Here is a 20,108-nt window from a genome sequence, read left to right as displayed (position 1 = left end):
GAAAGACATATTTTGGAGAGTCTTTGGCAATTATTTCTTCAAATATTCTTTCTGCTCCTTTCTTTCTTGTCCTTCTGGAACTCCCATTGAGTGTATCTTGGCATTCTTGATGGTGTCCCACATGTAACTGAAGCTCTCCTTATTTTTCTTTGTTCTTTTTTCTTTCTGTTCCTCAGACTGGATAATCTTAACTGGCCTGTTTTCAAGTCTGCTGATTCTTTTTCCTGACTATTCAGATCTGTGGTTGAATTTTTCATTTCATTTATTATACTTTTCAACTCCAAAAAATTTCTAGTTAGCTTATTTTATACTTTTTATTTCTTCGTTGATATTCCCTGTTTGGTAGGACATTGTCTTCCTGGTTTCCTTTAGTTATTCATTCTTAGTTTCCTTAGTACTTTGGACATAATTAGGACAGTTGATTTATAGATCTTTATCTAGTAAGTACAATGGCTGGAATTCCTCACGGATAGTTTTTCTTCATTCCTTTTTTCTTGTTTCTTTTAGTGCTTCATTTTTAATATCATTTTTAATATCATAATGTGGTAATTCTAGAAATCAAATTATTCCCTCTTTCCAGGGTTTATTTTTGTTGCTCATAGTTTGTAGTTGTTTAGTGACTTTTCTAGACTACTTGTATAAAGACTACATTCTTTGTCATGTGTGGTCATAAAGTCTCTGTTTAGCTTAGTGGTCAGCTAGTGAAATTTGACAGACTTCTTAAATACCTGGAGCCAAATAATAAATAAATTAATTAATTAATTAAATTAAATTAAAAATACTCTCCTAGTCTTTGCAGATTAACTGTGTTAAGGTACACCCCTTCAGTGCTTTCAGTCAGGCTGTTTACGTCTCTGCTTTGTCCTTCATGTCCCACATTGGCAGAGACCAAATGTCATCCAGATATGAAAGACTAGAGTATTCTCAGGTTTCTCTAAACATGGTTCCAACCCTGGACATGTATGTGCCCCTTTATATTCCCTAGTATTTGTGGAAACTTTCAAAGTCTTTATACCCACCCCTCTGTGTATTTTTCCCCCAGCATCATCTTCCCAGGTTTTTTCATTTGTGTGCCATGTGCCTGTCTGCTATCCCTTAAACCAGGAGGTTGTATCTCCCATACTTCCTTTTAAATGATTTTAACAGATGCTGTCCAGGAGAAAGTTCCAAGGTGAGCGAAACAAAGGCAAGCCCCTTAGCCAGTCCTTTAGGGAATCTCCAGGCATTCCAAACCACATAATCACAGTTCCTTGAGAGCAAAATCCATATTACCCTCTCTGGTATTGGCAAACCACACTAGGAACATGGGCTGCCATCCTCATGTTCAGTTAGATGCCACCAAGGTGGGGAGCAGGGGATAGGAAGTGAGTAAGTTAAAACACCACAGTACTCTCTTACCAAAATATAGCAGTTTCTTTATTCGTTAAGCATTCCTTGACTGTGGTAAGCTTTTAAATTCATTTCCAATCGAGTCCCGCATCGGGCTCTCTGCTCAGCAGGGAGCCTGCTTCCTCCTCTCTCTCTCTCTGCCTGTCTCTCTGCCTACTTGTGACCTCTCTCTGTCAAATAAATAAATAAAATCTTTAAAAAAAAATTCGTTTCCAGAGTTCTGATAAAGTTGATTCTGACAGTTTTTGCCAGCTTAATTGTTGCTTTAGTGAAGGGACATAGATTTGGGGTTCTCTATGCTATTCTTATATTCTTCTATGCCACTCTTATATTAGTATAATTTTAAAAATCATTTTTGGGGCACCTGGTTGGCTCAGTTGGTTAGGCATATAACTCTTGATTTCAGCTTGAGTCATCATCTCAGGGTCATGGGATCAGGCCCCATGTAAGGCTCTGTGCTCAGCAGGGAATCTGCTTGAGGATTCTCTCCCTCTCCCTCTGCCCCTCCCCCTGATTACACTCTCTTGCTCTCAAATAAATGGGCGAATGTTTTAAAAAATCATTTTTATATAATTTTCTGTGAATTGTGTATTCACTTACTTGTTCATATTTTGCTGGGTTATTACTTTTTCTAACTCATTTACAGTATTTTACTTAGTAGGGAAACTAACCACTTGTCTGTGATAGAAGTTTCATATACATATTTCCCAGTTTGTCATTTGTCATTTGTCTTTGTGATGGTCTTGCCACTCAGGTTTTTTCATTTTTCTTCTGTGTAGTTAAATTTATCAGTATTTTTCTTTCATAGCCTTTGGACTTAGGAATCCTAATTATCAAAGGGTCTCCCTACTCTAAAACTATAAGATGATTCTTTCCTATTTTCTATTAGAATGTTCATGGATTAATTTTCTCACATTTAAATTCTTGATCCATTTTGGATTTGTCTTAGTGTGAGTTGTGATTAGCAGATCCAACCTTTTTTCTCCAATATATTCATGTTCTTAAAAAAGAGATATTCTTAAGTTTAGCAAGTATTTATTAGTATCAGGCAGCTTCTGTGAAAATATGAATAGTTAAATTACTGGCATTGATCTTGTTTTAGGTTGACCTGGTTTTTAATCCTAGCCCTTGTCATTTAATCATTGTATGAACTTGGATAACCCATTCACCCAGTGGGAATCTTCTGTTTTCCAATCTGTAAACAATGATAGTTGTTTCTGTCCAGACTATCACATAGGGTTATTACAAAATTAGCCAAGACAATGTCTATGCCAGGGGCTGTAGGTGCTTACAATGCTAACCACAGTGTAAGACAGTGGTAATGATAAGAATAAAATCATAGCAGCACTTTGTATTTGAATGGTACTCATTCCCACCTAAATACAATAATGCTGAGACAACCCAATGCAATGCCTGGCACATAATAGGTACCTAATAAGTATTTGTTTACATATTTATTGAATTTCTATTGACTCTATTGAATCTACTATCTGCCAAGAACTATTATTTCACTGAGCAAAACAATCCAAACTCATGAACTCATGAAATTTTTGTTCTGTTGGAATGAACAAGTACAATAATCAAAATAAATAAAAAGTATGATATGTGCTCTAGTGAGCAATGCTAAGGAGAAAAAATAGCCAGGGAGAGGGAAAGAGTATCGAGAGTTGAGAGGTGCAAATCCAAATAGGACAGTCAGGGAAAGCCTCTCTGACAAGTTGACATTTGCACGAACATATAAAGGAGGTGGGAATGAAAGTGAGTTCTGTGGTGGCTGCCCAGGGGGAAAGCCAGGCAGGTAGAAGGAACAGCAAGAGCAAAGGCCCTAAGGCTGGGGGATAAGCAGAGGTTGGAGCAACTGAGCACAATAAGCAAAGGTGAGAATATTGGAGAGTAAGAGAGGGCAAGAGACTGAGGAAGGAGACCAGAACATGTACAGCATGGGAAGATAGGATTTTATCCTGTGAAAGGTGGAAGGCCACTGGGGGGTTTCAAAGAGATTAGTGACATGATATGACTTGGGTTCTAACAGGAGCCAGGATCCTTCCATCTGGTGTGTGCAGAATAGATTGAAGGGGGGCTAGGGAAGAAAGCAGAGTGCCATTAGGAGCTCTTGCAGGCATCCAAGCAAGAAATAATGGTGACTTGGGCCATGTCAGTAGGAGTGGGGGAGAAGGAACGTGGGTGGATTCTAGATCATTCATGAATACAGAGCAGACAGGCTTATTGGTAGATTGGATGGGATGTGAGGTGTCAGAGAGAGAAAGGGGTTCGGGATGACTCCAGATTTTTTGTTGAGTGGATGAAGGAGTTACCAGTTTTATACCTGTGGAAACTGAGGCACACAGAGTTTAGGGGGCCCCATCCAAGGCCTGAGCCCTGGCCTACTGAGCACTGGCGCATTGTCCCTCATTGCAGAGGAAAGGCTGGAGAGATGCGCAGCCCCACCAGGTGGGCAGCCTCACCCTCCGACTGCCCGCTGGTGCTGCGGAAGCTCATTCGCAAGGAAGACATTCGGGCTGGCTGCAGGTGCATGGTGAAGGCACCGCTGGTCACCGACGTGGAGCTAGAGCGCTTCCTGTCTGCACCCCGTGACCCTGGCCAGGTCCTGGTTTTTGGGATAGTCTCAAGCCAGAACCCCACCAGCACTGCACAGCTCCAGTGGCTGCTTGACACACTCTATAGTCACCGGCAGCAGGGCCGTGCCTCACCCTGCATCCAGGTGGGTCCTGGGCCCAGCTGAGGAGGTCCCAAGGTCCAAGCATCAGGAGCCCCAAGGGGGAGACACCCACAGGGATGCTAGGACTGAACATCTGGCAGAGAGACTGTCCTTCAACCTCAGCACATGGGCCCCCTCTCACTTCCTTTTCTTTTTGGGGCCTTTGCATATACTCTTCGACATGCTGTCTGCCATGTTTTGCCTCTCTTCTCTCTCTCTGACTCATCCTCTTGTCCTAAGACGAATGTTACCACATTGAAGTGGGCACTCTTTCTGACTAAGAACTTTACTGCCATTTTCATCCAGAGCACTACCCCCCTAGCTTGTGGTTATGTATTGGGATGCATGCTTGGGGCAGAGATGGACTCACAAATGGATACTCAAGACACAAGAATGTTCACAGACTATGGCCAAGTTCCTACTGTGTGCTGGCCTCGTGCCAGACCCCCAGAGGGGCCTCCCAGCATGGTGAAGCAATAGCTATAGCAGCCCTGAGCAGGACCATGAAAGGCCAGCTCCAGGGGCTCAGGAGCTGGGAGCAGGACCTGCCACCTTCAGAGAGCCAGGGAGTCTCCCAGGATGAGAGGGTTTGGGCAGGTGGGTGAGTGTTCCTGTCAGAGGCAGCAGCCTGTGCAAAGGTGGTCAGGGGGTCCCTGTTCATTGTGGTTGAAGTCTCAAGGATCTGTCAGGGGAACATAGAACACTCCCAGTCCTGTCCTGGCTACAGGGTCATTCCTGAGTCTCATCATCATTCTCCCTCAGTAGCCATCCCTAGCAGGGTTAGCAGAGTTCAGGGGTAACACAATCCCCACCCTAACTGGAGCAGAGGATGCTGTGTGAGCATGTCAGCTTCATGTCTACCTGCTGACTTCCTTCAAGTCCTCTGGCCCTATGTCCTCTCTGGTCCACCATCTGCCCCTTCTTCCTGCTTGGCATTGGAACCCTTCTGATTAGACTCCCAAAGCCCTTTTACTGGTCTTGTACATCCAAGCTGTATCTGTTTTCTAGAGTCGGCCCCAACTTACACAGACTTAGTGAACACTTATTGAGTCCTGCCCTATGCTCATTGCTATATAGATATAGGATCCCTGCCTACGTGGGAACTTAGAGGTGCCTTTAATCTACCTCAAGGCCATTAGTTATCTGTAAGCATAGAATGCACAGCAGTCCAGCCCAGCATGAGTAGCGTGAATGGGGACGGGTCCTGACCTTGAATCTGAGGGAGGAGTGGGCAGCCCACATGTAAGGGATGTGGAGGATGGATCTGGAGAGAGGTGTTGGGTTTCGTAGCGACTCTGGTTTCACCATTCCAGTGTATGTGATTAAGGCTGAAATGTTCCCTAACATAGTCTTGCTCTGAAAGCTAGAATCCCAGATACAGTTCTGGATTTCACATTTTAAATTGAAACATTAGGGAGGACAGCTGGAGGCACCTGGAATAAAAGGCAGATAAAATCAGGAAACATTATACATTAGCCATTTTAAAGGGTGTGTCAATGTGGTGTGTCACCACATTGAAGTGGGCACTCTTTCTGACTAAGAACTCCAGAAAGAAGGAGGGGGAGGAGACCAGCATTACTCTGGATTGACGAGGCCCCACCTTGTGATGTAGGTTTGACTCAGGTCCCAGCACTGGATCTAATGACAGGGAACTGTCCAGAGAGGCAGCCAGCAGTGGGTAGAGGGTGGAGGAATCCTGAAAATGGGGACACCCATGAATATGGTATGCCTTCAAATCTCCAGTAGGGCTTCTTCCAGGCAGAGGGAACAGTCAAGTCCTGCAGACCCTAGAGGGTGGAGCTAGTGGCTGTCATGTGGTGAGGGGCAGTCATCTCCATGACACCCTTCACCAGCAAAAGGCCCTAGATAGACCCAGATGCCTCGATGGTCATGGCAATGGTCACGGGAGGTGTGTGTGCAGGAGTTGAACAGCCCATTTAGCAGGAGTTGGGAGGTGGTGTTGAATGGGGATCTGGGACTTCACAGGAAGCTGGCTAGCCTGAGAATGCAGAAATCAGTGCATCCTCTTGGCGTAGGATGGATGGGCGCTTACTTCTGTCTTGGCAGTGTCGGCATGACCCCTACCGCCTGCTGCGGTATGACCTGGACAGCTCCCTGCAGAAGGACCCACCCCTGCTGGTGAAGAAGTATGCTGTGTTGCCAGGGATGATTCTGGTGAGCTGGGGCCCACCAGGGATACAGCGCCAACCACTTGCCAACGTAGTCTCCTGCAGTCCCTACCCTTGTGGAATCAGAAATGGGAGGGGAAAGGAGAGAGCATCTGTGAGATCTGAGGCCCAGAGAGCTGAAGGCCTGACTGAGAGTCACCCAACACACAGAGTCAGGGCGGGAGTCCAGTCTCCTGTTCCCACCTGACCCCATGCATCCCTCATCCTGGAAGACTCAAGGGAGCAGGCCATACCCAACCTAAAGAACCAAATTCTCTTCATCTGGTTTGTTTTGTTTTGTTTTAGAGATTTATTTATTTACTTATGAGGGGGAGGGGCAGAAGGAGGAAGAGAGAAAGAATCCTCAAGCAGACTCTCCACTGAGCATGGAGCTTCATGCAGGGCTTGATACCAGGACCCTGAGATTATGACCTGAGCCAAAGTCAGGAGTCGGACATTTAACTGACTGAGCCACCCAAGTGCCCAAGTGCTCCCTTCTTCATCTGTTTTTAAGTAACTTTTTACCAAAAACAGGGGATTGTAAAAAAAAAATATATATATATACATATACATGTTATGCCCCAATAATGGGTCCGAGATTAAAGGAGCGAGACTGATACAAAGCAAAGGTCAAGCAAAGCTTTATTTCGCACCAAGCATCAAGAATCTAACCGAATGTTCAGGGCTGCACTTCTTACAAGAGAGGGCGACCCTTCTCTGTTTCACAGACTAGCTTTTAAGGGCAAAGGCCATGCAGTCAGGCCTGGCCACGCACAGGTGGCCAATGAGATTGTAACACACACAGGAAACTCCACAGTGATGCTAGGTGACCAATTGAGTTACAATTTACCCTAGTAGACATTTGAACCAGCCTATTACACCTTGATTGGGATTGGCACCCAAAAGGCTCCCAAAGGGCGGGGCCCATACTCCTTGGTAACCAGGGAGACAGTATGCATCCCCCCCACTGATCAGATGTCTCCACCTGGCCTAACCCACCTTTGTATCTGGGCTTTGTTACCTGAAGCTGGTTTCTGGGACTTGTCTCCAAGTAAATCCCCTGGGGGGAAGGGGAGTAGGGACAGTTTCTAAATAGGTCCTAACAATACATATACATATACATATACATATACATATACATATACATATACATATACATATACATAATATATGCACCATGTATGTACTGGACTCCTGCTAGATCCAGCACAATCGGAACATCTAGGCCATACCCGTGGTGTGCCTTTGGCTTTTTCAGTCTTTTTTCTGACTTTGGGGTTCTGCTTTTGTAATTGTGATTTTAACCATTACATGAGAATCTGTCATTTGATTTCTCTGCCTGTGAGCCTTTTGTTGGACATTTAGGTTTTTTCTGGGTATGGTTACATAACAAATAACACGCTAATGGATATCCTTGCACAGAAATCTTTAGACAGATGTTTATTTGCTGGAGCCTGACATTAGAGAGTGGGGGTACAGAGAGCAGTAGGACAAGATCCCAGCCCTCCAGAGGCTCCCATCCCATGGGACCAGCTGATCAGTGCACAGGGATAAGTGGGCCAGCCAGCTGTAGGTGGGTGTGGTGGGACCCTCTGAGCAGGAAGAAACCCTTCCGGCCCCAGGACCCTGGAACACTTGTGTGTGAAGGGGCATCTGAGCAGGTGGGCTGGCAAGGGCAAAGGTTGGAATGGTGGGGCTGCCCTCTGACTTGAGAGGCCTGGGTGAGGAACAGGCTCAGCCACACCTGACTGGGCAGCTTGAGGAAGGCAACAACACCCTTTCCCCCCCCACCAAAACCACCAGGGAAAGGCCTGGCTTCATGCATAAGCTCTGAGGGCCCCGGGCACGGGCCTGAGATTCAGTGCTGGTGTGCTGAGGGCCCCTCCCACCGTGTGCTTCCTGTGTATCCACAGATGTTTGCCGGGGGGAAACTCCTTTTTGGTGGCTGTGTTTTGAACGGTTATGGCTTCAGTAGGCAGAATCTGCTGAAACAGATCTTCCAGGCTCGACAGGACTGCAAGATGGGCTACTTCCTGCCAGACAACTACAAGTTTAGGTAAAATGGGAAAAACTTGGGATGCAGGACAGGCACGGGGTGGGCCTCATTATGGGAGGGACACTGGTGAGGACAGAAGCTGGCAACAAGCAGAAGACTTCTCAGGTTAGCAAGGGGGAGTGAGGTCATGCTGTTGGTTTCTCTGAAACACAAGTTGAAGAGAAGGTCCCTCTGGAGAAAGGGGAACATGGGATGGTTTGCCCAGTGCTGGAAATCATGAAGACACGTTTGAGTAGGCGTCCTAGTGATACCTCCACCTTTTTCTCCATCATGACCTATCCCATCTTCTTGTGTGTAATCCCTGTCCTGCTTCTCTGTTTACATCAGGGCCTCGTAGATAAGGGTCCCTCATGAAGTGAGCTCAGGCCCTTGGGAAGGGAAGTGGGGTGGTGCTGGCTTGAGGCTGCCTCTTGGCCACTGAGTGTAGGCTTTTCAACCAGGTGACACCCATCTATTGAGTGCCTCCCAGGCACAGCTTGGGTGAGATGAACAAGGGTTGGTCTCTTAGCTCAAGAAGCAGGCAGCCTTGTCCAGGGAAGGAGCCCACAGTTTATGACATTGCTGGAGGCTATGTTAGGAGTGGATTCTGAAATGCCTGGGTTGTACAGTGAAAACCTTACTGGGTCAGGGGTCCCAAGAAAAGTCAGGAGCCCCAACTCTGGTCTTTATAGGCCGGGGGACCATTTGCCTCCCTAATCCTCACTGTCCTCACCTTTAGAATGAGGATGATAATTCCCACCTCTTATGAAAGTGTGTTTGCCAAAGTGTCATATAAACTATAAGGTGAGGGCACCTGGGTGGCTCAGTCATTAACTGACTGCCTTTGGCTCAGGTTGTGATGCCAGGGTCCTGGGATTAGGTCCCGTGCGGGGCTCCCTGATCAGCGGGAAGCCTGCTTCTCCCTCTCCAAATCCCCCTGCTTGTGCTTCTGCTTTCTCTGTCTCTCTGTCTCTCTCTCTCTCTTTGAAATAAATAAATAAAAGCTTAAAAAAACATAAAGTGAGGAGCAAACACATATACAAAGCATTACCTGCCTGAACACAGGGGCTCCCTGTGCCTGCACCCCTAGCACACAAAATCCAGACAGCAACCCTACCCCACTCCCACCGGGGCCCCTCAGCTTTCTAGGAGCCCTGGAGTCAGTTTTTCCCCAGCTCACTGAGTTCGAGCCATGCCAGAACGTCTGCCAGACCCTAAAGAAGTTCCTCTAGGAGGAACTGTAGCTGTCACATCCTGGACCACTTACTAGAGAAGGCAGGATCCCCAGGAGCCCAGAGACATCAAGAAAGGCAGATGCTGCCAGGTGCAGAGAGCAAAGTCACTGAGCCCCCACCACCTGAGACTAGAGGACGGCTTGGGGTATCTTACTGACAGTCCCAAGGAAAAAGAGAAATGGAGGCTCTGGGTCTGCTCAGGTTCAAGAAAGAACTACACCAAAAACAGAGGGGGTAGGAGGATGCCATCCAGAAGGCCCAAACTGAGGATGAGTGGAAGCCACTGGAAGGTGCTGAAGACAGCAAGCAAAGGCATATTCAGAGACATTTGACTAATGGGGTGTTTGGGCGTGTGGTAGATGGGGAGTGAGAGAGGCCCAAACTAGTGACAAGCAGATATAGCTCTTTATTTGGCTGCCAGTGTCCTTACAAGAACTACTTACCCTCCCTGCCTCAGCTGCTTTGTCTATAGAGCAAGAATTAGCATAGTTTTCACTGCACTGGGTCCTGAGGATTGGATGAGTCAGGCATGTGTGAGATCCTGGCACATCACTACCACCTGTTGACACGTTACAAATTACAGTTGTGACTGCTGTCACCGTTACTTAATGAATTCTAGGCTCCTAATTTGTTACATGCAAGGGTTCGGAAAGAACTTCATGCTCACAAATTGAAGATTTCAGTAAGTTTTTAGGAACGGTGGCGAGAGAATTAACAAACTACACACACATGGGCACACGGAGATACACAGACGCACACACAGATGCAGACAAAAACCCACACATATATACACACACAGACACATACACAGAGAGACACACAAACACAGACGCACACAGACACACTCATGTGTGCACAGTCCAGGTTTTTGCAAGTGGAAAGGGGAGGATTCCTGAGACTATAAACCAGTAGGACTCCTCTTAATTCTAGAATGGCCTATTAAATTGGCAGTTTAAAGGCACTTAGAGAAAAAAGGGAATGGATTTCAACAAGAAAATGTTGCCATAACAACAGTTCTTTTATCTACATCTGTGAAAGGAACCACCTCAAGCTCAGTGGTGTAAAACCACACAGCCATTTCCTATTATTGTCTCTGAGGGTCTGGGGGCTGAGGGGCTCAGCTAGGTAGTTTTTGCTTGGGTTCTCTCATGTGGTCATGTCAGAAGATGACGGTGGCCGGAGTCATCTCAAAGACTTGCTCATTCCCATGCGTGGCCGTCCCTGCACTTGCAGCCAGAACACTTACACCTGGCTTTTCTGTGTGGCCTGGGCTTCCTCAGATATGGCAGCTGGGTTCCAAAGCGAGTGTCCTGAGATGCAGCCAGGTGGGAGCTGTGTTTCCTCCTAAGTCAGGTAGCATCCTCTTGCACTGCCTGTGGGTCCCTAGGGCCAGCCCACACGCCTCTCGATGGGAGGGGTGTCAAAGAATTTCTGGACGTGTTCTATAGCCAGCCACTTGTCCAATTCCTCTTCCAGAAGGGTAACTGGAATAGTAGTAAGACGCTGTCAGCCTAGAGTATCTAACTTTAAGGAAGACACTGGGTGAGATCGCTTGTGAGACTTTGGTGAGATCCTTACGAACAAGGTGGATCAATGTGGCTCAGGCAGCTGCTTGTTCGGCTTGTTCTGCTACACCCAGCAAGTGGTGATCAGGCTGAAGGGCAAACCTCTGTGTTCGGCCTGTCCACTTTTCCCCAAAATATGTAACTTGGATGTGTTCCTGGAAGGCTAACCGATTAGTTGGCCCCTAGATGGGGAAGGATGACAGAATGGAGGTTTGCAGTAAGCTCAGCCACCAACGGTGGTTTGGAAGGAAGTAGAGCAAATGTTCACTTTTTGGTTTGAGAGGTATATGGTCAGTGGATGTGGAAAGAGCCAGCGTAATAGACCACTTTGTTGAAAAAGCATCTTAGAAGTCAGAGCTTGCGGTGTAGCACAAAGGAGATGCAGTTTCTGGAGTGCTAGTGTTTTCATTTCTGGGTCCTCTGTTACAAGAGGGAGCTGGCAGGCACCCTCACATCCAGAGCTCTGGTGGGAGGGTGCCCTCACTGTCCCTGGGTGGGAATAATTTCTTCCTTGCCAGAGTAGACTTTCAGTGTACTTGGTTTTGTACAGCTCTAGTGCAAGGATTCAAGGCAGGGACCTGAGAGGGAGAGGAGACAGGTCTACAGAGTAAATGCAGTGAGGTGGGCAGAGCTGGAGGACAGATCCAGAAGGCCTGGGCTGCTCACTGGGCACTCAGGGGGGCCAGCCACAGAGACAGCCCTCAGTCTGGATTCAGAGTCTGTGAGCCCACCATGGAGGAGCAAGGGCTATGAGCAGGAAGAAGAGCTAGGTCTGTCTGTGGCCAGCGAAGGAGCTTGGCTGACCAGGCCTGAAAGCCCCAGCAGAGAGTGAGATGGCTCCCTGCTGGGAGTAGATGGGTTGTGGCAGAGCAGAAGGAGAGGGGCAGGCCAGGCCAAGGACAGCTGAGGGGAGATTCATGAGGGCCTGACAAGCCAGCTCTGCCCTGGGGAGCAGGCCGTGGGTGGGGAAGGGGCTGCAGGGCCTTCTGCACCTGTTAAGCCGGGCCAGCCTCAAAGGCCTACCTCCCTTTTTTGTGTCCTTTGCTCAGTCCCAGGGCACGGCATACAGAACCCTCTTGGGCGTTTTCATTGAATGATGACCTAGAGCTGATTTTTATCCCTGGGAGGCAGAGGTCAGTTCAGACTGAAGAAGGATTGCTTGACAGAGTGTCCACTGATAACCAGCTGCCCTGGTCATCCAGCCGCCCCTCATGTGCCTCCAGTGATGGGAGGCTCCTCTCCCTGGAAGCAGCCCCCACTTTTATGTAAAAGTCCTGCCACTCTGAGTGCCTGCCCGGGCTTGTGCTCAGCACTGGGGATTTGGAAGTGAACATGATCTCTACATGCTTCACCTTGGCCGATCCAAAGATGCGGAAGTCAATGAGAAAATGAGTGAAGGGGACTGATCCTTAGAAGAAAGCAAGTCACAACCACAGTGAAATACCACTTCATACCCATTAGGATGGCTACCATCAAATAAGCAAAACCAGCACGTTTTGGTAAGGCTGTGGAGACACTGGAATGCACATGTGCCGTAGGCAGGACTGTGACATAGAACAGCAGCTGTGGAGAATAGTACGGCATGTCCTCAAAAAGTCAGAGAATGATGATCCAACAATTTCAGTTGTGGGTAGATACTAACAGAATTGAAAGTGGGGTTTCGAAGAGGTATTTGTATACCTGTGTTCATAGCAGCACTATTCATAACATCCAAGAAGAGGAAGCAACCCAAGCGTCCATCAGTGGATGAACGGATAAAGATGTGGTCTGTGCATACAGTGGAATATAGCCCAGCCTTAAAAAGGAAGGAAATTCTAGCATAGGTCACAACACGGATGCGACTCAAGGACATTATGCTCAGTGAAATGAGCCGGTCACAAGAGGACAAACACTTACCTGAAGTCCCTAGAGAGTCAAATGCACAGAGAAGAAAGGAGGGTGGTGGCTGTCGGGCTGGGGGAGGAACAATGGGGAGTTGGTGTTTACTGCGGACAGAGTTTCAGTTTGGGAAGATGAAAAAGTCTGGGGGTAGATAGCGGTGATGGCTGCACGGCCATGCAAGTGTACTTAACACCGCTGAGCTGGGCATTGGCAAATGGGTCTATTTTATATTATGTACTTTCAATCACAACTTAAAAGTGGAGGGTTGGGCGCCTGGGCGGCTCAGTGGGTTAAGCCGCTGCCTTTGGCTCAGGTCATGATCTCAGGTCCTGGGATCGAGTCCCACATCGGGCTCTCTGCTCGGCAGGGAGCCTGCTTCCTCCTCTCTCTCTGCCTGCCTCTCTGCCTACTTGTGATCTCTCTCTGTCAAATAAATAAATAAAAAATCTTAAAAAAATAAATAAATAAAAGTGGAGGGTTAGGGAAGATGCTCTGTGCGTGCTTGCAGCTGAGGGAGGGGGAAGGAAAGGGGCTGATTTGGTCTCCAGAGCCCACCCTCCCCACTCTGGTAACACCAGGTCCCATTCTCCATCCGCCCAGGGCCAGGCAGAGGAGACCGTCTCCCAAGCTGCCAGCATGTTTCATTTGCCAACACAGCCCCAGGCCTGGTGGAGGGCCTCACCTGGGGACACTGCCGATGCTGCCTGCATCCCGGTCACCCTGACTCTCTCATTGTGTAACCTGCTATCAGTAGCTCTTATCTAGGATTCCTTTACCAGTGTCCCACTTGGCTGGACTCCCATTTCTCCATTTACCTGTGCTTTGAGTTCCTAGGAAATGCTGAGCTGTGACCCATCCAGGGTGGTGGACATGGGGTTGGGGACAGGAGGAAAAACCCTTAGCACCACCATGGTGCTCAGGAAGTCCCAAGAGACTCACTCCCAGGATCTACTTCCCTAACACCTCTGTCCACCTGGGACCAGGAACAGGGGAGACTGCTCAGCCCATACCTCCATTTTTTATCTTTCTAGGGTTTTCTAAACAATGGAGGATGCCCTCCTCTCCCCTCCCCTGCTTGTCTTTTGTCCCTGAAATGCGCTGCCCTCAAGCAAGTGGCATAGAAGGGGCTCAATAGATAGGAAGAAACAATGAATAAAAGGGCCTGTCCTGTCTCCTATTGATTAGTTTCCTAAGACTCCTGTAACAGTGGTCCACACACTGAGTAGCTTAAACTGAAATGTATTGTGTCATGGTTCTGGAGGCCACAGACAGAGGTACAGGCAGGGAAGTGCTAGGGTGCTAGGGAAGGCCTGGCTCCAGGCCAGTCTCTGGGCTTCTGGTAGTTCCTTGACTTTATGGCAGCATTATTACTCTAGGCTTCACGTGATATTTTCCTGTCTGTGTGTCTGTGTCCACATTGCCCCCATTTTTTAAAAGACTTTGTTTATTTATTTATTTATTTATTTGAGAGAGAGAGATCACAAGTAGGCAGACAGGCAGGTAGAGAGAGAGGGGGAAGCAGGCTCCCTGCTGAGCAGAGAGCCCGATGTGGGTCTTGATCCCAGGACCCCGAGATCATGATCTGAGCCGAAGGCAGAGGCTTTAACCCACTGAGCCACCCAGGCACCCCCTCCCCTTTTTTATTATAAGGACACCAGGTATGTTGAATTAGAGGTCCACCCTACTCTGGTATAACTTCCTCTTGACTCATGACATCTGCAGTGACCCTATTTCCAAATAAGGTCACAGTCTGGGGTACTGGGGGTTAGGACTCCACCAATCTGTGAGTTTGGGGAGGGGACACAAGCAGCCCATAAGGCTGTGCATGATGGCTTACTTCCCTGGCCTCCTGTGCTCTCTCCTTTGCTCACTTTATGGAGCCCTCCTGCCTCTCTGATGGTCTGTGCTGGGTGCACAGGTGTTGCTGACATAGAGTTAAGGTGATTCCACCGAGGCCAGAAAAACCAAGCTCCAGGGGTCTCTGGGTCAGGGGTCAGACTCTTCCATTACTCACCGTGGGGAAGAAAAGCCCCGCACCCTTTTTTCTGTTGGAGCTGGAATGTTAAATGGTAGCACCAAGCAGTGCTGCAAACTCGGGACTCCCTCTGGCTATGCCGCTGCTGAGCCTTGCCCTCCCTTCCCTGCCTCCCTTACAGCATTCCAACCTCCACCCCAGTCCCGGAAGACCCTGACTCAGCCAAGAAAGCAATATCGGAAGATATCCAACAAAGCTTCTCCTCGTTGGCCATGGGGGACAAGGTGGAGGAGTCCCCTCCTGAAGCCGAGAAGAAGTAGGTGGCCACCCCAGCCCCGGGGCCGAGGGGCCCTCCTGTGGTCAACAGAAGGGGCATGGCTCACAGCAGGACCCCTGGCTCTGCCACAGTCCACAGAGTTCCTGTGGGGCTAAGTGGCTTTGGGCAAGTCACTTCCCCCTCCCCCCTACCCTGGGCGTGGGTCATCTCCAGCCATCCCTGATCTGGCCCATTTCATCACCACCATGTCCAGCTGGGCACCAAGCCTGCTCCCTGGAGCTACAGGCAGTAGTCTGGGTGGTGGAGATTGAGGTCTTGTGTAGACTCTGCTGTGAAACCCTACAACCCAGACCATCAATCTGAGAAGGGTAGACACTGCCTGTTGTCTCCCTACAGGAAACTTTCTAGACCTGTCAGAAGTCTACTAACTTGGCAACATTGACTGAAGCGAATTACATATTCTGTAAGAGTGTAAAAATCACACATTTCTTATGAAAATAGAAAAGCAAACTTGTGAGCCCCTAGAAAGGTCACAGGTACCGCTGGGACCTCCAGGTTGGAGCAACACGCAGAGGGCTTCAGCTGTGCAAGGCAGAGGGCCAGGCCCACTTCTGCTCAGGCCAGGGCAGGGCTCTGAGCGCTGTTTACACCAGTTCTCTCCATCCATTTCTCAGCATTTGCTTCTCTCTATTTTGATTTTTAGAATGAAATCGCCTGAAGTGGATTTGCCTGTTCTCAGAAAAGTCAGGAGGGGCAGTAAGAAGGTGGTCCCCTGGAAAAAACAGGCCTCCAAGCGGTGATGCTGTCCCTGTGGCTACCCAGAGCTCTAGGCCTGGACACAGCTCCTCTCACGTCCACCCAGCCCTGCCTCCCAACTCCCCTCCCCCCTTTCTCTGAGCCTCTGCATAATAAATAAGCATGTCTCCAGCATCTGGGTGAGGCCATGGGATAGGCTGGCTCCTACAAGGCCCCTCAGCCCTGTTCTAGGCTGAATTCATGGAAACTTGGTTTCTCTGACCCAGAGCTTCCTCTGTAACCAGTTAATCAGCCAGAAAATCCTACATTCCCAAGGAAACAGATGTCTCACTGCAAGGGGGCCAAGCCAAAGGGTGTATTAACTCTGAGGAGGTCGTGGATGGGACTAAAGTGTGCCCTCCTACCCTTAACAGGGTGGAAAAGGGCTCTGCTTCTGGCCCAGGTGGGTAAGAGTGGATGAGAGAGAAGAGGGAGGAGAGAGACCGAGACGGAGAGGAAAAACAGATGGAAGAAAAGACGGAGGGAGAGATAAGAGAGCCACTGAGAAGTGGGCAGGGCAAGGACTGAGGGAGGAGGAAACTAGGGAAGAGGGAGAATAAGGGAAAGGGGCACAGAATGGGATGGAAAAGATGGCGGCAGACCGTGTCTGGGGACCCTTTGGTGGATCCCAAAAGCCAGAATTCCTGCGGCACCCCCGTGTGTAAATGTCCCCATGGAGGCCAGCCTCAGTACTCTTTGGTGGATTAGAAACCCCTTCTCGAGCTGACAGGCCTGAAGAGTCCTTACCAGCATCAGGAGCCCTGAGATGGCAGCCCCCTCTGCACCTCTCAGGTGTTGACTACCTCCCCAGTGGTAGTCATCAGCTCTGGGTCTGTTTGTCTGAGTCTCCCGAGAGCCACTTGCCAGAGCAGGGCCTGGACCCCAGAGGGTCTGCCTCGTTCTCCACACTTTGAAAAGAGTTTAGGCCCTGATCTGTGGGCTGTGTTTGGTGATGAGCTCTACACTTAACTACTTGTGCTCCTTTGGAATAGATGTTTTTCTCATCTGAATTTTTTGAGGTTTAATTTTTATCCTTTATATCATTCAAAGGCTTGTTTTGAATTATACATATATTCCCCTAAAAATGGATTTGAAATGGCATGCTATGTTCTGAAGCCTGCATCTCTTCATACATAAGGGTTTGATATTTTCTAGGGGTCCTGGGCATCTAACTACTCTCCCCTCCATAACCCCTTCTCCGAGCACAAGGGCATATAAGGATTAGAAGGCAAGGGAAAACAAGTTCTACCTCTGTCCTGGCATGCAGGCACTCTGAAGCCCCTCAGGCAGGACATTGGAATGGAGACACTGGCCCTCCTACCTTCCTTCCTGAACTGAACCCTTGGGCCTGGATGCTAAGTTGTGTACTTCAGAAGCTGTGTGCACAGGGACCACAGAACTATCTCTACAGGGCAGGCGCCAGTTGACTCAGGGTGCTTGCCACATTGAAAATGGGCCCAAAATATGCAGACTTGAGAAGGGAGGTCTCCCACTTGTGAAATAGGGCCCAGTGAATATCCAGTGCTACATAATCAAATTGTCCCTTGAGGAGGGAGAAAAGGAGGAGCCCCTTTCTCCAGAGAAACACCAGGAGAGGAGGATAAGGCTTCACCCCCTCAACAATGCCCTCAACAAACTAGGTATGATGGGAAGATGTGAAATTATCTGAAAGAGTCTTAAACTCTTGTCTCACTAGAGCAGCTAGACTTTTCCTCAAAGCTCCCTCCTGTCATCTTCCTTGGATTAGGGAGGTCCAAGGCTTTCTAAAGCAAAAAGATGTAGCATGACTTGAGTGGACACTCCAGAGATGGCAAATACATGTCATCCATGGTACTGTGTGTTCTGCCCAGGCCCCTGCAGGCATCATTAATCAATCACAACACTTTGAACTCAAATGATGGTTCAGAAAATATCCTTAGCACAAAGGTCCAGGCAATTTTTGCCATCCATGGAGTAGTCCTCTCCTCTATCTGGATGTCAGTTTTTAGAAAGATTTCTTGGTGGAAGTGAGGGTGAAATTAGAGCCAGAGCCTAGATGTAGGTTTTGTTAGGAGGACTTGCTGTGTGCTATCTGTGCCAGTAGGGAAGTAAGGAGTAACCCAATTACTCACCTCCTAGATACTCAGTCCATTGGGGGACACTTAATGGTCAGTAGCCCCAAGGCGTCTCGGAAATGGGAGGAGGATGCCCTTATCACTGAGCACTCTTTCCCCAGTTGTCATTCCTGGTGACCCATTAGAAAGCCCCCCGGAAAAGAGAAGATTATGATGAATAGACTGAAAGAAAATTATAACTGGAAGGAAAAGCAGGGATTAGGGCATCTAATCTCTCACTTTATAAAGAGGGAGACTGAGACTCTGAGAAAGGAAGGGACTGCCAGAGGCCATACAGTCAGCGTATGGTTGCATTAGGCAAAGACCTTGGTGCTGAATCCATTCTTTCCCCTCCTGCCAGGGCCAGAGGAAGAGGGAACCAGGCAAGACAAAGATCAGACTTCCAGTTCCAAAAAGAGTATGAATTAAAGGGCCTGAAAACATTACATTTTGGGGGGCACCTGGGTGGCTCAGTTGGTTAAGCAGCTGCCTTTGGCTCAGGTCATGATCACAGGATCCAGGGATCGAGCCCCACATCAGGCGCCCTGCTCAGCAAAGAGCCTGCTTCTCCATCTTCTGCTGCTTGCTGCCCTGTCTACTTCTGCTCTCTCAAATAAATAAATAAATAAATCTTTAGAAAATTACATTGCAAACCACATAGAAATGTTGAGTAACATAAATACTCTTTTAATGCATATGGGAGCTCACACAGTAGAAAGGAAAATCTACAGGTGGTGAAAAAAAGGACTCAGGAAACCAAGTAGTAAGCAAGCACTCAAACCACGGCAGTCCTGAGGCTGTTTTGTTCATCCCAATGACCCAGAACCTGGGCTTTCTGGTTGTAGAGAGACATGAGACAAAACCTCGGGCCTGAGCAAGATACCAAGCTTAAAATAAGACTCCCAAATATAAATCTGGGACCCTTGATATAAAAGGACATGGGAATTTGAATATCTTAACCTTAGAGGAAAAAAAAAAGTTTTGGTTAAGGATCCCCCAATGATGTATAACCCAGGTCTGTCTTCAGAGAGATTTTGGGTTTACACATATATACATGCTGTCCACGAGGTCTAGGAAACCCTAAGAATGCTTGGTGGAAGCAAACAAATCCTCTCTGAAGATGTTCATTCTCAACCTAAATTTCACAGGATTCCCACAGAGATAATCCAGTTGAGCGTGAGCTAAAAATCCAAAAATTTAAAAATATAAGCTAAAACAAATGAAAATATCAAACACTAAATTAGCCATCCAAGATTTTGGATATTGGACTTGTCAGACAATATAAAGTGTTTTTATTTAAATAAACAAAAGAAGGAATTGAAAACATAAGCAAAGAACAAGATATAACTAAACAAAAAAGAGATGGCCTGAATTTTGCTTCCAAACATGTCGGAGTAACTGGTACTGGAGGGGGTCCCTTGAAAAATAATAAGGCAGGAGAAAGTTCTGTAAACCCCTAGCCTTCTGTCAGAGATGTTTCCTAGAGCATGGTTCAGGGTATGACAGTATTGCTTAACTGAGGAGAAAGATCAGAATTTTGGGAGATAGTGGTGATTGGAATTTGTGGAGCAGGGTATCAGAGAAGAAGGAGTTATGCAGAGAGAACTCTAGAACTCTGCCTAGGGAATCTCCTTGAGTCTTCAACTGAATGCTAAACTGCATATGTTTAGGGCATGACTTCATGAGGCCAGGTAAAGAACTACAGGGGAGGTGTGAACTGATAGTTCACAGGGTTGGGAGACGTTAAAGTTCTAACCAGTCAGAAGTAGACACATGGGCCAGTAACTTCTTTATCATCAGCCATAACAACTTCTTTCTAGATACATCTCCTGAGGCAAGGGAATCAAAAGCAAAAACAAACTATTAAGACTACATCAAAATAAAAATCTTCTGCACAGCAAAGGTAACAAAACTAAAGGCAACCTACAGAGTGGGAGAAGATATTAGCAAATGACATATCTGATCAAAGGTCAGTA

General features: G+C 47.7%; 1 protein-coding gene across 3 annotated transcripts in view; it reads left to right on the top strand.

The window, feature by feature from the left end:
• C1H3orf20 (chromosome 1 C3orf20 homolog) overlaps nucleotides 1-16,337 on the top strand; it is an 89,569-nt gene extending 73,232 nt beyond the window's left edge. For all 3 annotated transcript variants that reach the window (XM_032308346.1, XM_032309036.1, XM_032309781.1), the window contains 5 exons: nucleotides 3,808-4,111; nucleotides 6,176-6,283; nucleotides 8,190-8,332; nucleotides 15,149-15,283; nucleotides 15,948-16,337. In XM_032308346.1, the coding sequence (XP_032164237.1) occupies nucleotides 3,808-4,111; nucleotides 6,176-6,283; nucleotides 8,190-8,332; nucleotides 15,149-15,283; nucleotides 15,948-16,044 (787 nt within the window). In that variant the 3' untranslated portion in view covers nucleotides 16,045-16,337. The remainder of the gene's footprint in view (nucleotides 1-3,807; nucleotides 4,112-6,175; nucleotides 6,284-8,189; nucleotides 8,333-15,148; nucleotides 15,284-15,947) is intronic.
• The last annotated feature ends 3,771 nt before the right edge of the window (nucleotides 16,338-20,108 follow it).

This window comes from Mustela erminea, chromosome 1 (assembly GCF_009829155.1).
Source record: "Mustela erminea isolate mMusErm1 chromosome 1, mMusErm1.Pri, whole genome shotgun sequence".
In the NCBI taxonomy this organism is placed as follows: domain Eukaryota; kingdom Metazoa; phylum Chordata; class Mammalia; order Carnivora; family Mustelidae; genus Mustela; species Mustela erminea.
This window is presented reverse-complemented; position numbering and strand designations above follow the sequence as displayed.